This window comes from Danio rerio, chromosome 19 (assembly GCF_049306965.1).
Source record: "Danio rerio strain Tuebingen ecotype United States chromosome 19, GRCz12tu, whole genome shotgun sequence".
NCBI lineage: Eukaryota > Metazoa > Chordata > Actinopteri > Cypriniformes > Danionidae > Danio > Danio rerio.
In genome coordinates, this window is record NC_133194.1 from 48,340,001 (window position 1) to 48,360,736 (window position 20,736).

Consider the following 20,736-nt stretch of genomic DNA (forward strand, 5'->3'; position numbering starts at 1 on the left):
ATACAATATTATTATTATAAAGAAACACTAATACCTTTATATTCCTAAACCTAAAACATTTAAGCAATTATCAAAATTATATAATTAAAATGCAAATAACATTTTAAATATTTAATTTAATAAATCAATACATATTCAAAATTATTATTATTTGTTATTAATATGCATTTACAAATACTTCCGAAATTTTACAAATACTGAAATGAAGAACAGATGAATATGCATATTTCCCTGAATATTTTTCTGAAACGTTCACTCATTTATTTATTTTCCTTCGGTTGGTCCCTTATTTATCAGGGGTCACCACAGCAGAATAAAATGCCAGCGATTCCAACATGTTTTACACAGCGAATGCCCTTTCAGCCACAACCCAGTACTGGGAGACTAACCCTAAATATGTATCCAATTATTAAAAATATTCAATTGTGATAGTAAATAACTAAGTTTATAAATAAGTTTATTTTTCACTTAATAAATCAATGAAATGATAAATGTAATAAAATAAAAGTCATTATTATGCATTTACAAATGAAAGTACTGATTTATATGCTTATTTGCCCTAACTCAAATTGAGATAAAAATAATAATGATAATAATAATAATAATAATAATAATAATAATAATAATCTAATAAACAGCATGGCACTCTCCCTGCATTCCAGAAGCACTGATAACTGTAGGACAATGAGAGCATGCTGCTACCTGAAGATGAACTATTGAAGGTGTAGGTGCGGATCTGCAGCCTCAAGGCCGAGCGATTAAACCATTACAGAAATGAAAGAGAAACAAGCAGAGATGTGAACAAACGGCCAGAAAGTCAAGCCCCCGGCACAGACACACAGACATGTTGTTTGCTGGCCACATTTCTCTCCCGCAGAAGCCGAGAGCCATGAACAATATCTCTGATTCAGCCGGCAGATGTGCTGACAAGTCTGAGTGAGAAGCATGAGAAAGCAGGAGTTCTGCAGGTCCATCTTGCTGTGATTAAAGCTGCAGTCACGTCTGATGCGTGTGGCTGTGAGCTGTTTACGGCTGGAGAATCAGACTGGTTGCTGCTGCACATTCAGCTGATTGAGTCTCCATCGCTGACACCAATGGTGTGTCCCAATTCTAAAAGTACGTACACTGTTAACAATTTCCTGCAGAATCTACAGTAACCCACAAATTACAGCAGAAACACTGCATTTTCCTTGTATTTATTTACAAGATTATATGTACAGTTGAAGTCAGAATTATTCGCCCCTCTGTTTATTTTTTCCCCCAATTTCTGTTTAACGGAGAGCAGATTTCTTCAACACGTTTCTAAATATAATACTTTAATAACTCCTCTCTGAAAACTGATTTATTTTATCTTTGCCATGATGACAATAAGTAATATTTGACTAGATATTCTTCAGGACACTTCTATACAGCTTACAGTAACATTTAAAGACTTAACTAGGTAGGTTAGGGTAATTAGGCAAGTTATTGTATAACCATGGTTTGTTCTGTAGACTGTCAGGAAAAATTATAGCTTAAAGGGTCATGACACCCCCCACTTTCGGTTCAGGTCCAACTCAGAATTTTTTCAAAAGATGTATTATAGTGGGCGTGAAGCTCTGCGAACAAAGGGCAGGAGTGGGCGTGGCCAGCAGAGCAGGGGAGAAGGAGGGGACTGTCAGTAGCTTCACAAAATAACACACAAACAATAGAGACCCATGATTTTAAACATTGATACGTCGCTGATTTTGATCCCGCCCCAAAAATCATTTTAAACCCGGAAGCTGAAATTAGCTGACAAAAGCTCAATTACCCAGTTTTCCCCAAAATTAAAGCTAACATTGTCCTAACTGATGCTCAACACACACAAATCTGTTAAAATCTCAAAAAAAGTACTCGAGTGTTTTGTGAACCTTTAAAGGGGCTACTAATTTTGTCCTTAAAATGGTGTTTAAAAAATTAAAAACTGCTTTTATTCTAGCCGAAATAAAACAAATAAGACTTTCCAATGCAATCTCACAGCAATTCGTAACTTTTGATTCAGTGGCTAATTCGTATAAATTTGTACGATCTAATTAGTACAATTTAGCACGATTTGCTCATCACCCAATGACGGTTGGGGTTAGGGGTGGGGTTAGGTGCCAAGCCTCTCTTTTAAAATCGTACATTTTCGTACGACTGAACCCGTACAAATTCGTACGACTTAGCCACTAAACTGACAAACCGTAAAATACGTTTCCTCGTGAGATCAGACTGGACTTTCTCCAGCAGAAAAAACATTATCAGACATACTGTGGAAATTCTCTTGCTCTGTTAAACATCATTTGGGAAATATTTAAAAAAGAAAAAAATATCAAAGGGGGGCTAATAATTCTGATCTCAACAGTATATCTTTACTGTAAAATATAAATTAATTGTCACAATGCACTAGGCCAGGAGTCACCAACATGGATTACATGAGTCACCAGCAATGTTTAAACCAGGGGTGTCAAAATCAATTCCTGGAGGGCCGAAGCCCTGCACAGTTTAGTTCCAACCCTGCTCCAACACACTTACCTGTAGGTTTCAAACAAGCCTGAAGGACTCAATTAGTTTGATCAGGTGTGTTTAATTAGGGTTGGAACTAAACTGTGCAGAACTGCGGCCCTTTTGGAACTGAGTTTGACACCTGTGATTTAAATTTTACAGTAATTTTACTTTTTCAGAAAAGATTGCAAAGATTCTTGTTCATTTGATTCTGAGCCTTTAATTGTCATTTATAAGAGACTTATATGAATAAATCCTCACTTTAGATTAGAAAACTATTACAAAACTGTATGAAGTTGAGTTAATAAAGCATTTATTAACATATTAGTTAACTATTAGAATATGCCTGAATAATTAGATATATAAATGTTGATTTCAATAGTTTATTAATCATTTACTAACTCATTCTGAATGATCCTAAAAACCCTCAACTACTCTTAAATACAAACGGTTTGTAAATAATGCGATACTTAATTTAGTAATGAAAAATAAATCAATAACCAAGAATGAAAATACAATCATTAAACACATTATATACAGTAGATGCTTGTAAGTCATGAATACAGCATTTGTAGCTGCTGTTATAAACGTTTGTTAATGTAGAGTTAATGCTTAACATAATGAAATCACTAGATGCTAATGCTCAGTAAATAAGTCATAGTGTGTAGCTATTATAAAGTGTTACCGAGAAATCTCTTCAGGTCTACGGATAATTACGTATTTAGAAGTTAATGTTTAAGACGTCTTTTATAGAAGTTCACTTTATTGTTACAGATGAAATAAATAACACAGAAAACATTTCTATATTTTCCATTTGGCTACATAAGAACTATTCAACTTTGATGAAGTCTCTTTTATTGATGGTTGGTCATGCACGTCCACCATGTTGTAGTTTTTACACTTTTCCCACGAATTTGTAGTTATAATTGAATTCACATCCAACGTGCAATGTATTGTGGGCAATATAAGCAGTTGGTGTACTGCTAGTTTTACGCTTTCAATTTTAAAGCAAAATAGTGACCATCCGGTAACCTTTGGCATCAGGTGTGTCCCAAATCGCATAATTATGCACTATGCTACGACACTTTGGAGTACAAATAGTGTAAAAAGTGCATATGCACAGTCAAATACTCTTTTTATTTTGTCTTTTTATTTGGCAACCATTAAACATCATCTGGGAAATGGTTTGAATTTCCGATTATTAAAAAATTCAAATTGGGACGACACCACATTCAAATACTTTACTGTTTAGTGTGTCAGTGCATAAGTACAGTGCGTAAAGTGTGCCATTTAAGATGCAATAATAACATACTGTACTACACACTATTTTTACTTTCGAATACTATTTAGGACGGACAGTATGCGAATTGGGACGCAGCACACGTTTGACGGACGGCTATGCTGCTATGGAGACGTTGCTGAGGGACGGTGGTAAACAATGGCAGTGTTTGCGCTTTGCTTATTCCCATCACGCTGAGAATCGTCCTGCCAATTGGACTTGTGTTTTCTCTAAACAGTTTGGTTGTGCTGTCATATACCTGGAAGAGCTGTCAAGATTACCTTACAATGCTGTTGCCAAAAGAGTGTGTGAGCAAAGTGTTCGCCCCCTTACAAAGGCTGCTTTTATGGCTCCAACTGAAGCATAGCAGGCACCGTCAGCACTAACGTTATGCCACACTGGCCTCAGATGCCACCTGCACTGAGTAATGTGACCAATGACAGCGCCATGCACAAACACTGAGCAAGTCCTTTTTTAGCAAAGCTCATGGTCGACAATTTATGACACTCAAGTTTATTCTGTTGAACACATTTCTTCCAAAACAAGGGATATCACTAGCCAAAATACAAATAAAAAATAAAATGTATTTATCAATTTTCGTAAACAACCGTTTCACATCATATTTAATAAATACAAATATTTACCAGTTAAACTCTGCTGTTATTTTGGGATTTCTGCCTGGATTTTACCTACCCAAATTTAAAAGCTTCCCAAATCCACATGCAGAGGTGTAAATGCAAAAATGTTGTATCTTTTTAAAGAAAACCCTTCGAATTTTTATAAAACACTTTTGAAAGCGTTTAAAATATCTGTAAATGTTGTCTGTGTTATTATATATATATATATATATATATATATATATATATATATATATATATAAGCAATATGTATATATATTAAGGGTGTCATGATCCTCCAAATCCTTGATTCGATTACATTTTCGATTCTAAAGTCACGATTCGATTCGATTTTCGATTATGAATAATTAATTAATTATTTAATAACGAATTAATTATTAGTAGCCTACCGTTTAAACTACCTGACTTGCATGGTCTTTGTTTTACCCATAAACAAATCATACAGTAAATGAATAAAGGCAAGACACGCACATAATTACCACCTGTCAATCACTTTTTTCTGCGGGACTCATGAATAGGCAGTGATCTGTGTCGTTATAATGGCGTCGGTAAAAAAGACGCACAACCAACAGGAACCAGCCAACAGTATCTGAGGTGTTCGCTAAAATGACTAAGCCTTGACCCGATGTCTCGAGCGCATGACAATGTGTGTGCGTCTGTGTCTGTGTGTGAATGAGTGTGTGGTCACGTGATGTGCGTTTTTAGTGAGGAAGGAGGGCTCCTCAGAAACGCTACACGCCAGTGTGGATGTGGATCGTTGTCGTTCTAAAATGCCATTTAAAAACAAAGACATAATAGTGTAAACAGGGCCTGTGTGTGTATTTTTCGCGAGCAGATTTGCAACGGGTGCGGGGCGGAGGATCGCGATGCGCCCATCGTCTATCATCCCAACCGTAATACGTACATAGCAGAGCTTGCAAACTGTGTTTTTTTTTGTTGACAACATGAACGTTGTCAACATAACTAACTGGAAATCCAAAATACTTCCACACCGGCGACTTCATTGAAAGAGGAGAGGGTTTAAGCTCTGTCGACGGGTCTCCTGCGTCTGCAGTTTAACAAGCACTTCAACAATCCTGTTTTTTTCCAAGCTAACGTGACATGAGGGCGTGGCAGCATCGACGATTCTATTTTTTAATTCGATAATCGAAGTTGAGCATAAATTTCGATCGATTTCGATTTGACACACCTAATATATATATATATATATATATATATATATATATATATATATATATATATATATACACACACTATAATAATAATATACCATATATAATATTATTTATTTATTAATAATCCCTATTTATTTAAATTCTAGCTGAAAAAAACAATTAAGACCTTCTCTAGAAGAAAAAAATATTATCAGACATACTGTGAAAATATATACATACATGTATACATACATACATACATACATACATACATACACTATTATATAGTTATAGTATAGAAAAAAAATTTATTGAATAAGTTGATTTTTGATTAAACTTTGGCTTTAAGAAATGAGGATTCTTTCATCTCTGAAGCGGGACAGCAGCCACAAAGTGGCTGTTTCGAGCCTAACAGTCTGTCTGTCTGCTTGTCTGTCTGTCTGTCCGTGGATAAATCTCTTTGGTAAATAGCTCTGAGGCTTCGCTAAGGAATATAGTGCGGATCAAAGAAGCCATGTCTTCCTGTATAAAAAGCCTAGGCCACAAGCTTGCTTGTTTGTCTAAAACAATTAAGGTCGTTATGAGGGGGTTTCTGACAAATAGTTCCCAGCTGATAGTGCTTTGGCAAACTCCAGAGGAGGTCGGCGGGGTAGTAAAAAATGCAGGGGCCCAGACCCTGAGATGGGCTCTGAAATTAATGATCGGTCAGGGTCCGAAGCCCGCCTAATCTTGGCCAATTGCTCCTTAATTACGTAAGGTGCTGCCAATTTGAACTGTCGAGCAAATCAGGATCAGCGTGCATTCATCTCCACCCCCCTGAATCCTGATTGAGGCTGGTCATTATTCGGACGGATCTCGTTTTCACACATGGAACCAATATGCAGGCCAGATGTTCATTTGCAGTGGGGAAAAAAAAAAAAAAGAGCGCAACGACTCATCTACACGCAACGGCGGTTCCCTCAACGCTACGGCTGTCGGCTCACACCCGAGACAGGAGCAGAAGACATGAAAGTGGAGGAGGGAGAGATTGAAGGAAAAAAAAAAGAAAGGCTGGTAAATCCACTGTCAGGTCAATGACTTTTGTCGTGCATAGTTAAAACAGATGTCTGCTTGCAGTCTGCCTGGCTCTGGAGTTAGACCTCGGTGTTCAAACAAGCAAGCTTCGGTCAGCAAATCAAAAGCAGAATTCTTATAAACATTCAAATGATGCAGTACAGGGTTTTCTCTCTCATCTTCTTCTGTAGGTCATAAAAAGCTCCGCTCAGATTCTGCTTTCAGACTCCGCCTGCATTATTAGGCCCACCTGGATGTTTCTGGCATCAAGTGAACCAGATTTTTCTTTTTTTTCTTTTTTAATACAATTGCTTCCTCATTAAATGCAGACGTGATCTTTAGTGACGCACCACCAATCCACATTTAGATATGTTCTTATTTAGGCACTAAGATGACTAAATCTGAAATAAAAATAGGCTAAAGCTGAACAGACATTTGGAAAAGTAAATATAACATAGGAAAATTTTAAATATACAAATTAAAGTCTGGTTAAAGCTCAATCCAAGCTTAATGCACAACATTAATAAATTATTTAATAAATAACACAAGTAAAACTGAAAAAGTCTACATTTGGTTCCCACATTATATACTCTGTAAACCTGGATCTAAACACAAGCACATGCAAACTATTAGATGTTCGTTTCCTCCAAGCGAAGCATGTTATTGCTTTAAATTGGAAAAAAAGAGTCAAAAACCATCCTGTGGCCAGAAGATTAAAGAAATGACTAGCAAATCTTGCTTTGGAGAAGCTGACATACACTGTCGAAGGAAAATTGCACGATTTTTATAAAATATAGACCCCCTTTTAACAATTTTGAACAAGGTGGACCATGCAAAATTGTTTGATGTTTAAGCTTTCATACCCTTGTTGGTTACTTGTTACATTTTACAGATTTTTTACATTTCAGCAACAATTAACACATTTGTTTAAACAACACACACTGGAAATGTCACGATCACCAACCATCCAGCCTGTGCAGATCACTGGCATACAAACAGATCGCTAACGGACTACAAATCCACCAATTCTCAAGAACTACAAGTTCCAGTCATGCACCACACCAAGCCACACCGGTTCCTGATCCCGTTTGATTACACTCACAAAGCCAAAGCTGCTCAAAGACTGATTAGTTGGACTATTTATCCAGCACACAAACACACTGAGTCTTGTTATACTTTTACTGTGAACATTATGACACATTTCCCTTGCCTTGCCGTGTACCGACCCTTGCTTTGTCTTGTTTATTTACGTTTGCTGCCTGCCTGTACTGACCATTGGCCTGTTTACTGACCACGGCTCTGGATTGCCCGTACACATCTGTTTGCTGCTGTGTTGACTGTTGCTGGCCCGACCATTCTGTTTATTAAACCTGCGTTTGGATCCACACTCCGTTGCCCAGCGTCCCATTCACATTGCAGAAAAGCTGTCAAACGCAAGGTACAAAAAATGTACTGATTGTTGATTTATTTTTAATTATGTACTGTTATGATTTAAATTTATAATAATTTATTTCCATATTTTTTTCACATTTTTAACCATTTGTCTTTTTATTTATTTGTATTTTTTTGTGTTTTGTTCTGTAGTTCAAACAAAACCCAATAAATATTTTTTGGAAGAAAAAAAAAAACTAAAAAAGTCTCAGTGGCCAGCTTCTGTTCCTGACGATTGAACTGTGCCTGATTGTTGAACCTAGGATCCAGGAGGAACAATGCAATCTACATCCAGGCCGTGGTACACTGGACCAGCTCTTTACCCTCACCAGGGTGCTCAAGGGTTCATGGGAGTATGCCCAACCAGTCCACATGTGTTTTGTGGACTTGGAGAAGGCATCGAACCGTGTCCCTCGTGGCATTCTGTGGAGGGTGCTCGGGGAGTATGGGGTCAGAGGCGATCTGGGCCGTCTCATCCCTGTATGAACAGAGTGGGAGTCTGGTTCGCATTGCCGGCAATAAGTCAGACTTGTTTCCAGTGCATGTTGGACTCCGGCAGGGCTGCTCTTTGTCACCAATTCTGTTCATAACAGAATTTCAAAGCGCATCCTTGGGCTGAAGGGGATCTGGTGTGGGAACCACAGGATTTTATCTCTGTTGAACATGGACCTTCAGAATGCACTGGAGTGGTTTGCTGCAGAGTGTGACACATCGAAGTCTGAGGCCATGGTGCTCCACCGGGAAAAAGTGGATTTCCATCTCCAGGTTAGAGGAAAGTCCTTACCCTAGGTGGAGGAGTGCAAGTATCTTTGGGTTTTGTTTACGAGTGAGGGAAGGATGGCGTGAGATTGACAGGTGGATCGGTGCAGCGGCAGCAGTAATGCAGGTTTGTTGTGGGAAAGAAGGAGCTGAGCCGAAAGGCAAAGCTCCTGATTTACCGGTCAATCTACGTTCCTACTCTCACCTATGATCATGAACTTTGGGTCATGACCGAAAGGGCAGGGCGCACCCTTATGAATAGTGTGAGGAGCTCTGTCACCCAGGGGGAGCTCAGAATAGAGCTCCTGCTCCTCCACATCGGTGGCTTGGAAAATCTGTTTTAGATGCCTCTTGGACGCCTATCTAGGGAGGTGTTCCAAGAATGTCCCACCGGAGGAAAGACCCAGGACACGCTGGAGGGACTATTACTCTGGGCTTGCTAATAAACTCCTAGGGATCCCCTTGGAGGAGCTGGAGGAAGTGTCTGGGGAGAGGGAAGCCTGGGGTTCTCTCCTATAACTGCTGCCCCCACAACCCTGCCCCGGATAGGCAGTAGAAAATGAATGAATAAATAAGTCTCAGTGGCAATTCATAACAGAAATATAATTCAACAAAGCATAAAAACAGTATTAAAAATGGCCAAATGTGTACAAAACTAGCTAGTCATCTGTGCTTCTTTTAAATGCATTAATAAACACTATATTACGTAGTAAGAAGGAGGTTGAAAATTGATGGAAAGAGGGTGTACATGGGGTTCCCACCATGGAGAAAAATCAAACAGATCAGACGCAGATCAAGAACGCCCCACACCGCACCTCCAAACCAGATGTTTGAACACAGGAATATTTACGTTTCATCCCGCACACCACACATCCTCCTTTTTCCACATAATCTGCATTTAAAAGACTGACATAATGCAAAAAAACACACTTTAATGAGTGATTTATATATAAAAACACAGAGTATTACACAATTAAAGCATAAAAATAACCACCATCCGGTCGCTGAACACTTTATTTTTGTGCTCGTCAACGACACATTGGGTGCGCTCTTGTTTTGAGTCTTTGAACGCAGATACGGTTACACCCTTTCACTTTAAAATTTCACTTGGGTTCAAATGTAAATAACATCGCGGAAAGTTTGAGAGGTTTCGAGGGGTTTGGCTGGCGATTTTTTATTATCACCGACATTTATTATCATTATAATAGTTTCACTGAATGAAAGCAGACGTGGGTGGTAAGGAGGCAGGTTTCCGGCACTATTTAACCAGGTGATTCAGAGCAGATGGAACGTTTGAAGCACACCAAACAGTCCAACCTGCTACCACATACAGCACCATAAGCAGAACCACATTTCATTAGAAAGATAGCTTCACATAGCATGAGGTTTTGATAACAGTGCAGCCTTTTCTTTGAGGTGTATGCCCGAATAGAAGCAAGGCATGAATCCAAACACAACAGAAGGTGCAGTGTACTTGACACAAGTGCCATTCAGACTTAAAGTCGATAAATTAATCAGCCATCGGGTTTAAAAACGGCATGGAAACTCCAACGCTGACATGTTATGAGAGCAGCTGGCCGTAACTGAAAGGACTTGATTTAGGATGGTGGAGAAGGATGTAATCATGGCGGACAGACACATGAGTGAATTACCGCCGATTATGTCTTGCTTCAACTTTAAACACAATCTGACCATTATGGGCTACGGAACAGCAAACTTTGCTCACAAGCTCGCCATCCTTTCCATTCTACCTCCTGGCCAGGGCGGCCAAACCCCAGGAACAGGACGAACACACACACACAGACACACACACATACAAGCCAGGCTGGCTGCACAAGGGTGTCAGTTTGTTTCTGCAGCAGTCAAATTTCCCATCATTCCATAGACAAAAATAAACAGGGGCGTCCTGGAAGGCTGTTGAAACGGCTCAGTGTATTCCGCCCCCTCAGACGGTGAGGTCATACACGGCTCTCCGCTTGCCCGCAGACTACAGCAGGTAGTCACATTCCCTCCTTCCCTCCCGTCTTTGCTCATAAAATGTGGCACCCTGTTACAGAATTCGTCTGCGAGATGCGGAGGAAGGTTTTCCACTTCCTGCATTAGCACTTCTAGAACACAAACGGACATGGAAACAAACACACACACACACACACACGCTTGCGCTCAATGACAAATAAGCTGTGACATAAACAAAAACTTGCTGAGAACAGCAATTAGAGAACAAAAGCCTCCATTTTTTTCTGTGCAAGCACACCATTCAACAATAAACTGCTCCACGCAGTGCCAACACACAGCAAACAGAGTCCGAGCAGCCTCGTGATATTGAATTAAAACGGGTCACACTTTACAATAAGGTTCATTAGTTAATGTTAATTAATGCATTTACTAACATGAACAAACAATGAAAAATACATTTACTACTGTATTTGTTCATGTTAGTTAATGAAAATACAGTAGTTCATTGTTAGTTCATGTTAACTCACGGTGCATTAACTAATGTTAACAAGCATGGACTTGGATGTTAATAATGCATTAGTAAATGTTCAAATATGATTAATAAATGCTGTACATGTGTTGTTCATGATTAGTTCAGGTTAGTAAATGCATTAACTAATGAACCTTATTGTAAAGTGTTACCTTAAAATGCTGTCTCTTTGAAAGCTTTAATGAAACTATTTCACATTTATTTTGGTCTTGCCAATATACTCAACATTTCTGGAATAATGTTGAAGCTTTCATTGCTCATAATAATTTTCCTATCTTATAAACATGTGATTTGGGGTTATTTTTGACTAGATTGCTCTTTAAATGGCTTCTATTTTACCCTTTTCAAGATTTAAGACAAGTCTTTTGTAGTGTCTGTAAAGTTTCAGCTCAAAACACCCATCAGATTGTTCATTATACCTTTAAGAATATTGGGATTTTCAGCTCTGCACACAATGTAGCTGTTTTTGTGGCCTATGTCTTTAATGCTTGTTCTCCCGCCCCTAAATTGGCCGTAGTGTATGAGTGTGAATGTGTATGGGTGTTTCCCAGTACTGGGTTGCAGCTGGAAGGGCATCTGCTGCATGAAAACAGCTGAAATAGTAGGTGATTTATTTTTTTGTGCCAACCCCTGATAATAAAAGGAACTAAGCTGAAGGAAAATGACTGAATAAATGAATTTCACATACGTAAAATCTCTCTTCATGTTGCTAGAAGGAGATTAAAAAGTGATGTCAAAGTCTGAAAATAAAAAAGCAATTAAAACGCTTAAAATATGCTCGTGGTTTACCTTTTTTTTGCATGAAATGTTTGTATACAAGTATTTTCTGTACTAAAAGTGCCTTTAACAACTTTTGTTAATAACTAAATTTGCAACAAAAAAGCATGTAAAATGATAATTATGTAAAATTATTATTATTCTGTTCTGTTCAATTTTTTTTTTTTTTTCAGTTTAATTGTTGTATAATGAAACTGCATGCTGGTTCTTGTTAATAAAGCACAAAAAACAGAGCTCAAGCAGTGACAGAGCTGTTGAAGACTGATGTGTTTGGGGTTAAAGGTCATGTCAAAATTTCCACGATGCACCGGAGGAAGTGTGTATTATCCTCAAATCAAACACTCACCTTCCATTTTAGGGCAGCATGGCCAAAATAGGGCACTCAGAGATGGCGCAAAGACAAAAAGTGTCAAATATTGCAAGAATGGCTGTGTAATATTGCATAGAAACTGTGCTATTTGAAAGATCACCTAGAAGTGAGAAATAATTACAAACCATTCAGCACAATGACCAAAATGAAGTGCTCCACATACAGCAGCCAACATTTAGATAAAACATTTGGATCCCATTCTTGTCTTGTCTCATAATTTGATGAATGCTTTTATGCTGTTCACAACAGACGCGAAACGCGCGGATAAATTGCGATATTCACGCATTTGAGTTTACTTGCTTCATTTGCACGTCAAATCCGCTTCAGAACAAACGCAGATTCCTGTGATGGGCAGGGCTTCTGTCTGCCCGGTGAATCTAGCTTTATAGCTAAATGGCTAACATGGATCTCATTAGGAAAATAACAGTGTTTTTGTGCTTTATGAAGGCTAAAAAACAGCGTCGATACGTTTAGGCCCGTGTCTGAGTCCACTAGATTCTTTCAGAGGTACGTCCAGCTATGTGAGCTCATAAACTCCTCCAGAAACCTAACCTGGCTGACAGAGGCTTTCAGCGGTGCTTCTGACTGAGCCGAGCCCAGTTTGATGAACCTTTTGTCAGTGTCGGCTGGAGGATTTCCCCGGGACACCAACAACAGGCGCTACGTCACAATCACAACCCCACAAGAGCAAGCTCCTGATTGGTGAACGCAGCGCGAATGTCCGCTCAAGTTCAGATTTTCGAACTCGAGCAATTTGTGCAAAACACGAGTCAAACTCGCAAAACACTTAATTCACACCATACCTATCGCGCAATTCGCACCACAACATTCGCGCGTATCGCGCTGCAGGATGTCTATTCACGCGTTTGCATTGACTTTACATGTAAATCCCTCACGCTTGACGCGTTTTTTGCGTTTTCTGTGAACGCAGCATTAGACTTACTTTAATTATTTACTACTGTATATCTTCTACAGATTCAATATTTACATGGATGCTGCACACTGGTGGTAGAAAAGGAGATCCCCCCCAAAAATATGTAAAGTGCTTTGAGTATCCAGAAAAGCACTATACAAATGTAAGGAATTATTATTAATTAAAAATCAATGGAAGAGTTGGAGCCAATAGCCTAGTGGCTAAGAGCGCCTGAGTTCAATTCTCAGCTCAAGGTCCTATGCTGATCCTCTACCCCTCTCTTTACTCCCAGTGCTTTCCTATCTGTCCTCCACTGTCCTATACTAATATAAGGTGAAAAAACCCATAAAAATAATAAAAATAAATACGTAAAGAGGCTGCACGGGGACGCAGTGGGTAGCACGATCACCTCACAGCAAGAAGGTCGCTGGTTCGATGCCAGTTGGCATTTCTGTGTGGAATTTGTATGGCGTGGGTTTCCTCTGGGTGCTCTGGTTTCCCCTGAAGTCCAAACACATGCGCTATAGGGGAATTGGGAAGGCTGAATTGTCCGTTGTGTATGTGTGTAAATGAGTGTGTTTGGATGTTTACCAGTGATGGGTTGCTGAATAACACATATGCTGAATAAGTTGGCAGTTCTTTCTCCTGTAGCGACCCCAGATTAATAAAGGGACTAAGCCGAAAAGATAATAAATAATGAAATAAAAATCAGTGGGAGTGATTGAAACTGGAAGTCTCGAGCCATAGAGACGTCAATGGCTGGATCAGCTCGCACAGGAAGAATAAGGTCAATACTGGAGACACTTAAGTTTTAAAGAGTCTGTAATCCTGCTGCCACTGGCCTGATCAAGCCGGTCCTCCTCCAGTCATCCTCACTGTTGCTCCCATGACAAAAACAATGGCTGGACATGACAGCAGCACAGTGTTACTAAAGACAAAAGGTGAAAAACCCCTAAAAAAATAATATTAAATCAATGGAAGTGATTGAAACAGGAGGACTCGAGCCAAAAAGACTGCAATGCCTGTATCTGCTCACGTAGGAAGAATGTTCAATACTGGAGACACAAATCTCTAAATCCACTCAGAGTAGTGTTAGTAGAACCAGAGAGGCACATTGTGAAGTGTTGTTTAAAATAATACAGAAAGATCTAGAGAAGATAATGAGGGGTTGTGCTCTAAATGAAAGCAAAAGAAAAACACAAAACACAGCTATAAAAGTTTAATGGTCTAATTGGGTTCTTTGAGGGGGGAAAAGGGCAAAAAATAGGCTGCGTTTTCTTATATAACTAAAGAAAAATAAATAAATAAATAAAAAGCATTTTCCACTGAAGTCTACTCAGATATAGCCTCTTTTTTTCTGGCCAATAGACTGTCATTCTGTTTCATCTCCTCCAGAACTCTGATCCACTCAGCACTGACCGATGAGGAAATTATGGTCTAAGTGCCGCTGCCGCTGATACAGCTAAAAGAATGTTAAAGTAATGAGATGCGGGGAGGAATTTGTGATTAGGGCTCACTGATCTATATAAGCCATTACTTATTATCACCAAAGGAAAATAACCTTGGTCATCTTTCTGCCAGGGAGGCCGCCTTCCTCAAAGGCCAACCTACCCATAATCCTGCCAAGCTTCCATTCTGCAAGGAAACAACTGGGCATAAAAGAGACAGCGCAGCTAAATTAGAAGGAAGGACTGTGGAAAAAAGGACTTCTGTGTAGCAGATAATCTTGAAAATCTTTAAAAATGTATTTAATTGACACAGACACAGACACGCAAAGACAACAGCACTGAGTCCTATTTAAAGAGATCGTTTGATGTCATTTTCATAGCGCTATCTAACAGGTAAACAACAGTCGTGTGGAAGAAAAGCCAGCAATCTATGGCAATTTCCAAGAATAAGGTATACTTTGATGTCCAACATTGTTTTAAGGCAATAAAAACACAATCGCATGCTTTCCACAAGGACATAGGATAAAATATATTGCCAACAAACTACTTCTAAACACATTTAATGTCTGCATGAAAAAAAAGGATGTTCACTTGTATACTCCAGAAAAAAACAAACAAAAAGCGCTCTGGGGTAAGTTCGAATGTATGGTCGGTGCTCTTTGGGTAAGGGATTCATCAAATCTGCAACAAGAATCAGTCCAAGGCACTCGAGTAAAGTGAAAAAATTAAAAAGCCTTTATTCACATGGCTAAATCTCTAAAAACCTACGCGTTTCGGCAGAAGTCTGCCTTCATCAGGGTAACAGTGATCAGGTGTGTCTAGAGTCTCTTTTGAGTACTACGGTCACATGACTCATTTAAACATCTCAAATAGCACTCAAATAATTTAACAAGCAAACTCTACTACCATCATAAAATCGGCATAGATGCACATACACCCAGTTGCATTTGTGGGAAAAGAGAGATTTACATATAAATATACATATATATACATATACATACATACATATACACATACATATATACATATATACACATACATATACATATATATATATACACATACATATACATACACATATACGTACACATACACATACATACATACATATACACATACATACACACATATACATATATATGGAAAATACATACATACATATAAACACATACTTCAATGTATAATGACGATCTGTAAAGCATCTATAGAAAAACTCATTTATTCATTCATTTTCTTATCGGCTTAATCCCTTTATTATTATTATTATTATTTATTATAACATTGAAGTATGTGTTTATATGTATGTATGTATTTTCCATATATATGTATATGTGTGTGTATGTGTATGTGTATATATGTGTGTATGTATGTGTATATGTATGTATATGTATGTATGTATGTGTATGTGTACGTATATGTGTATGTATATGTATGTGTATATATATGTATATGTATATGTGTATATATGTATATATGTATGTGTATATGTATGTATGTATATATATGTATATGTATGTATATATATATATATATATATATATATTTTTTTTTTTTTTTTTCTTCTCTCTTTTCCCACAAATGCAACTGGGTGTATGTGCATCTATGCCGATTTTATGATGGTAGTAGAGTTTGCTTGTTAAATTATTTGAGTGCTATTTGAGATGTTTAAATGAGTCATGTGACCGTAGTACTCAAAAGAGACTCTAGACACACCTGATCACTGTTACCCTGATGAAGGCAGACTTCTGCCGAAACGCGTAGGTTTTTAGAGATTTAGCCATGTGAATAAAGGCTTTTTAATTTTTACACTTTACTCGAGTGCCTTGGACTGATTCTTGTTGCAGATGTTTACTTGTAGTTATAGTTCCCCATGAAAAAATAAATCACAAGCAATATACATGTAGCCAACACCATTTTGAGCATGTATGCTACTGTGCTACTCTGGCAATAATACTCGTGAAACACTAGTAGGGAGAGGGGTACATTCCATCTTGTTCAGATTCTTTGCCAGTGTTTTGGGTTTTACATCGCAAAACCGCCACAGCCATATCACCCTGCAACCCAAGACCGGTTACTCACTGAAGCTAGGCAGGTCTGAGCCTGATCAGTACCTGGACTGGAGGCCATATGGGAAAATTTGATTGCTGTTGGAAGTGGTGTTAGTGAGGCCAGTAAGGGGCGCTCAACCTGCGGTCTGTGTCAGTCCTAATGCCCCAGTATAGTAAATACGTAAATGAGAGCCATCTTTCAGATGAGATGTTAAACCGATGTCCTGACTCACTGTGGTCATTAAAAATCCCATGGCACTTCTTGTAAATAGTAGGGGTGTAACCTCTGTGTCCTGGCCAAATTCCCTCCATCAGCCCTTACCCATCATGGCCTTCCAATCCTCCTCATCCACTGAATTGGCTCTATCACTGTCTCTACTCCACCTATAGCTGGTGTGTGATGAGCGCAATGGTGCCGATGGCTGCCATCGCATCATCCAAGTGGATGCTGCACACTGGTGATGGTGTGGAGACACCCCCCCTCATGTTTATGAAGCGCTTTGGCTGTATGGCCATACATGATAAATGCGCTATATAAATAAACACATTACATTACATTATAAATGCATGGAATGCTACAATAGAGTTTGCTTAAACGTGCACTTATTTAAAGTAGAAAGAGGCAGGAAAGGCCAACTTTAATCATAGAGTAAACAAAAGAAAAGTTTCCATCCGGAGCTCCTCCACAAGACTTAACACTTGCTGAACACCACCACCAGCCTCCATCTGTTCTGACAGCTCTCAGCCCCACCCACACTCATTACTGCTACCAAGCTGACCAATCACAGACCTGCAGCGTAGTGACATTTTGAGAGAGGGTTTTGAATCAGGGTACTGCAAAGGTTATTAGACTATGTGAAGACAAGCCCAGACAATTCACAAGAACTCAACGTAGAAGTACAAACCGACCTTTAGCCAATGTTTGCTATTGATATATTTTCAGTTATTAAATGAAGTAAATAGCAGAAAGAGTTCCCAAATTTGTGATATCAAGTGCATTTGTGTTAATGTATGGACAAAACAGAGATTTACTTGTTGTTTAATGCTAGAAAAACTTAGATTGATCCATTTTTAATTTAAGTTGCACAGCTCATATAAAAAGCACTGAAAAGAGCTGATAAAATGTTTAGTATGACCTCCCGGTGTGCCCAATCGTCATTTTCCAAAGGTTAAACACCTCTGTTCACTGACCATTTGTTGAAAAGACGAAGGATATGGCCCTATTTGTACCTTCTTTATGGAAAGTGTCTGGTTTGCCAGGTTGGTCTGGAGATTCTCCCTGTATCCTGTGGTCAGAACTCTAAACAAACACTAACGTTCAAAAAAATTAAACCTTCTGTCATCATGCTGTAAAATGAAGCTGTATTTACGAGGTCATGAAGGAGGGCAGGTAGAACTTCAATGACTCTGAAGAGAAAGATTAGATGGATCGCTCATTTGTCAGATGTCATCAGTAATTATGAACTTATGATGATCTGCAGAAAAGATCATTTATCGTGTGCCTATGTTTTCTCCTGGACCGCTTCACCTATCTCGTTCATCTATATTACTGGGGTGGAACTACATCTAGGTGATATTCCTATTGAGCTGCAAGATATTATAAAAATCTGATACAGTGGCCCCTTATTAATCGCAGGAGTTACGTTCTAAAAATAACCCATAAAAGGTAAAATTTGCAAGTAGTCAGCCCAATCTTTTACAATTATTATAGATGCTTTAAGCGTGTAAACCCCCTCACTACGCACTTTACACACTTTTTTTAGACATGCATTAACATTTTCACACTTTTCTCTCTTGTTTAAACACTCTCAAAGTCCAAACTTTCATTAAAATATAATATATTTTAGAATGTCACCAAAGATCAAAACCATTTGATCTTCATTTATTTATTGAGCAATGGCACCCAGCCGCGTAACTTCTACTTTCTTCAGCATGTCAAGAAGTTAAACTTTTTGTGCGATGGTTAGCATCTTCCTCTGCCTTTTGGGTGCTACCGCAGGTGCATTTGACATGGCGTTTCGTTAACACTGTGTGGAGAAAACCTGCATACTTAACATACAGTCCAGTACTTCAGAGTCACACCGCTAGCGACTGAAGATTTATGTACATTTGGCAAGCTGAACGCATTCTGTACTGTACAGATGACCCGGCACGAGGAGTTTGATTGACAGTGGTCTACAGCCAATCAGGACATAGAACACAATGCACCAATCAGGACGCAGAACACAATGCGCTGTAGAAAAAAAAAGCACATCAAACTGCATTAAAAAAAAAAATCTGCGAGGCTGCGAAAAGTGAACCACGTTATAGCGAAGGACCACTGTATTGCAATATTTTACAATTTTCTGTGATAAATATTGCGAAACAGTTTCACAAGATGGTTTGAATAGCTCCATTTGACATATTCAGGTACAGAAATTAAAATCACAATGCAGAAAATGCTTTATCTCGATTGTAGTCAAAATATTTCAGATTCTTGGGTAAAAATGTGTTTTGTTTCCACCTTAAATCAAAATATGCGTTTTTTTTCCTTTAAACAAGCTAAATTATCAGCCAATAGGGAAGAAAAATAATCTTGTTTTCGCTTTGAATTGTAGATATTTGTAAAATCAAGTAAAAAAAATAATTGTTTCGTTTTCACATTAATTTAAAAATTTGTGTTTTTTTCTTAAAACAAGCTTAATTTACGGCGAAAGGGGGAACTAAAATAACCTTGTTTTCTCTTTGAAATGTTTTGTTTTTACCATAAGTCAATATTTTGAGTCTTTCCTGTAAACAAGGCAAGTATCAGTCAATGGGGGAAGGAAATCTATCTGGTTTTCACTTTGAAACATAGATATTTGGACTAGAAACATGTAAAAAATATAATTAAATGCAATAAATGTTTGTTACACCTGCAAAAAACATCATTTTTTTGTGCCCAAATGTTTTACACTCACTTTAAGTTTTACACAACTTATTCATTTTTCCTTCAGCTTAGTCTCTTTTATATCAGTGTTCACCACAGCAGAATCCATCGCCAACTATTCCGGCATATGTTTTATGCAGCAGAAGCCCTTCCAGCTGCAACCCAGTACTGGGAAACACCAATACACACTTATTCACTACCTCCCAATTGACTTCGCATCTGTTTGGAAACCACAGCACCCGGAGGAATTTCCACACCTGAAATGCCAACTCACCCAGCCGGGACTCTAACCAGCGACCTTCTGGGAGGCCACACTGCTAACCACTAAACCACCATGCCAGCCCAACTCTCTTGAAATGCTCAATCAAAAACAATAAATAGATAATAATAATAAATAAAAATGCAAATGATAAACTTTCACTCTATAAATTGCTTGTGTTCTGTAGCTCCTGGTTAACTATAATCCAGACTCAACATTGCATATCCTGCAATGTGACTATCGTAGATGGGTACATTTCGTTATCGATGTTGAAACGATATATTGTGCAGCCTTAAATTTCCTACTCAGGACTAGGCTTCATCAGTAAAGAGGAACAGAAAAGAAAAGGAGGAAAATGAAACACAGTAAGTAAGAATCCAAAGGGAAATACAATACATAGGAGTCGCAGAAACATACAGTGCGGCTTATCAAAGCAGCTGTCACTAAATATAATTTGAGGCAGCATGCGGAAATGTAAACGATGGCAGACCTAATGAATTTCATTTCAGGCCTGCCCAAAGTAGACGTACTGTTTATCTCAACCCCTTCTCCTCGCAATGACTCATTTACGCTGTACTTGCATTTGCCCACACTTACAGGCCAGAGAACCTTTTTGTAGTAAATTGAGTGCTACGGTTAAAGAACTTAAGGTGTATTGGTTACATAATAAATACACAAATGGGAAACACAATACAATTTCTCTTTACTA

General features: G+C 38.4%; 1 protein-coding gene across 5 annotated transcripts in view; it reads right to left on the minus strand.

The window, feature by feature from the left end:
* Positions 1-20,736, minus strand: part of trps1 (trichorhinophalangeal syndrome I) — a 270,301-nt gene that overhangs the window by 110,755 nt on the left and 138,810 nt on the right. For 2 of the 5 annotated variants that reach the window (XM_073931221.1, XM_073931223.1), the window contains exon 7: positions 9,735-10,927. In XM_073931221.1, the coding sequence (XP_073787322.1) occupies positions 10,919-10,927 (9 nt within the window). In that variant the 3' untranslated portion in view covers positions 9,735-10,918. 5 annotated transcript variants of the gene reach the window in all.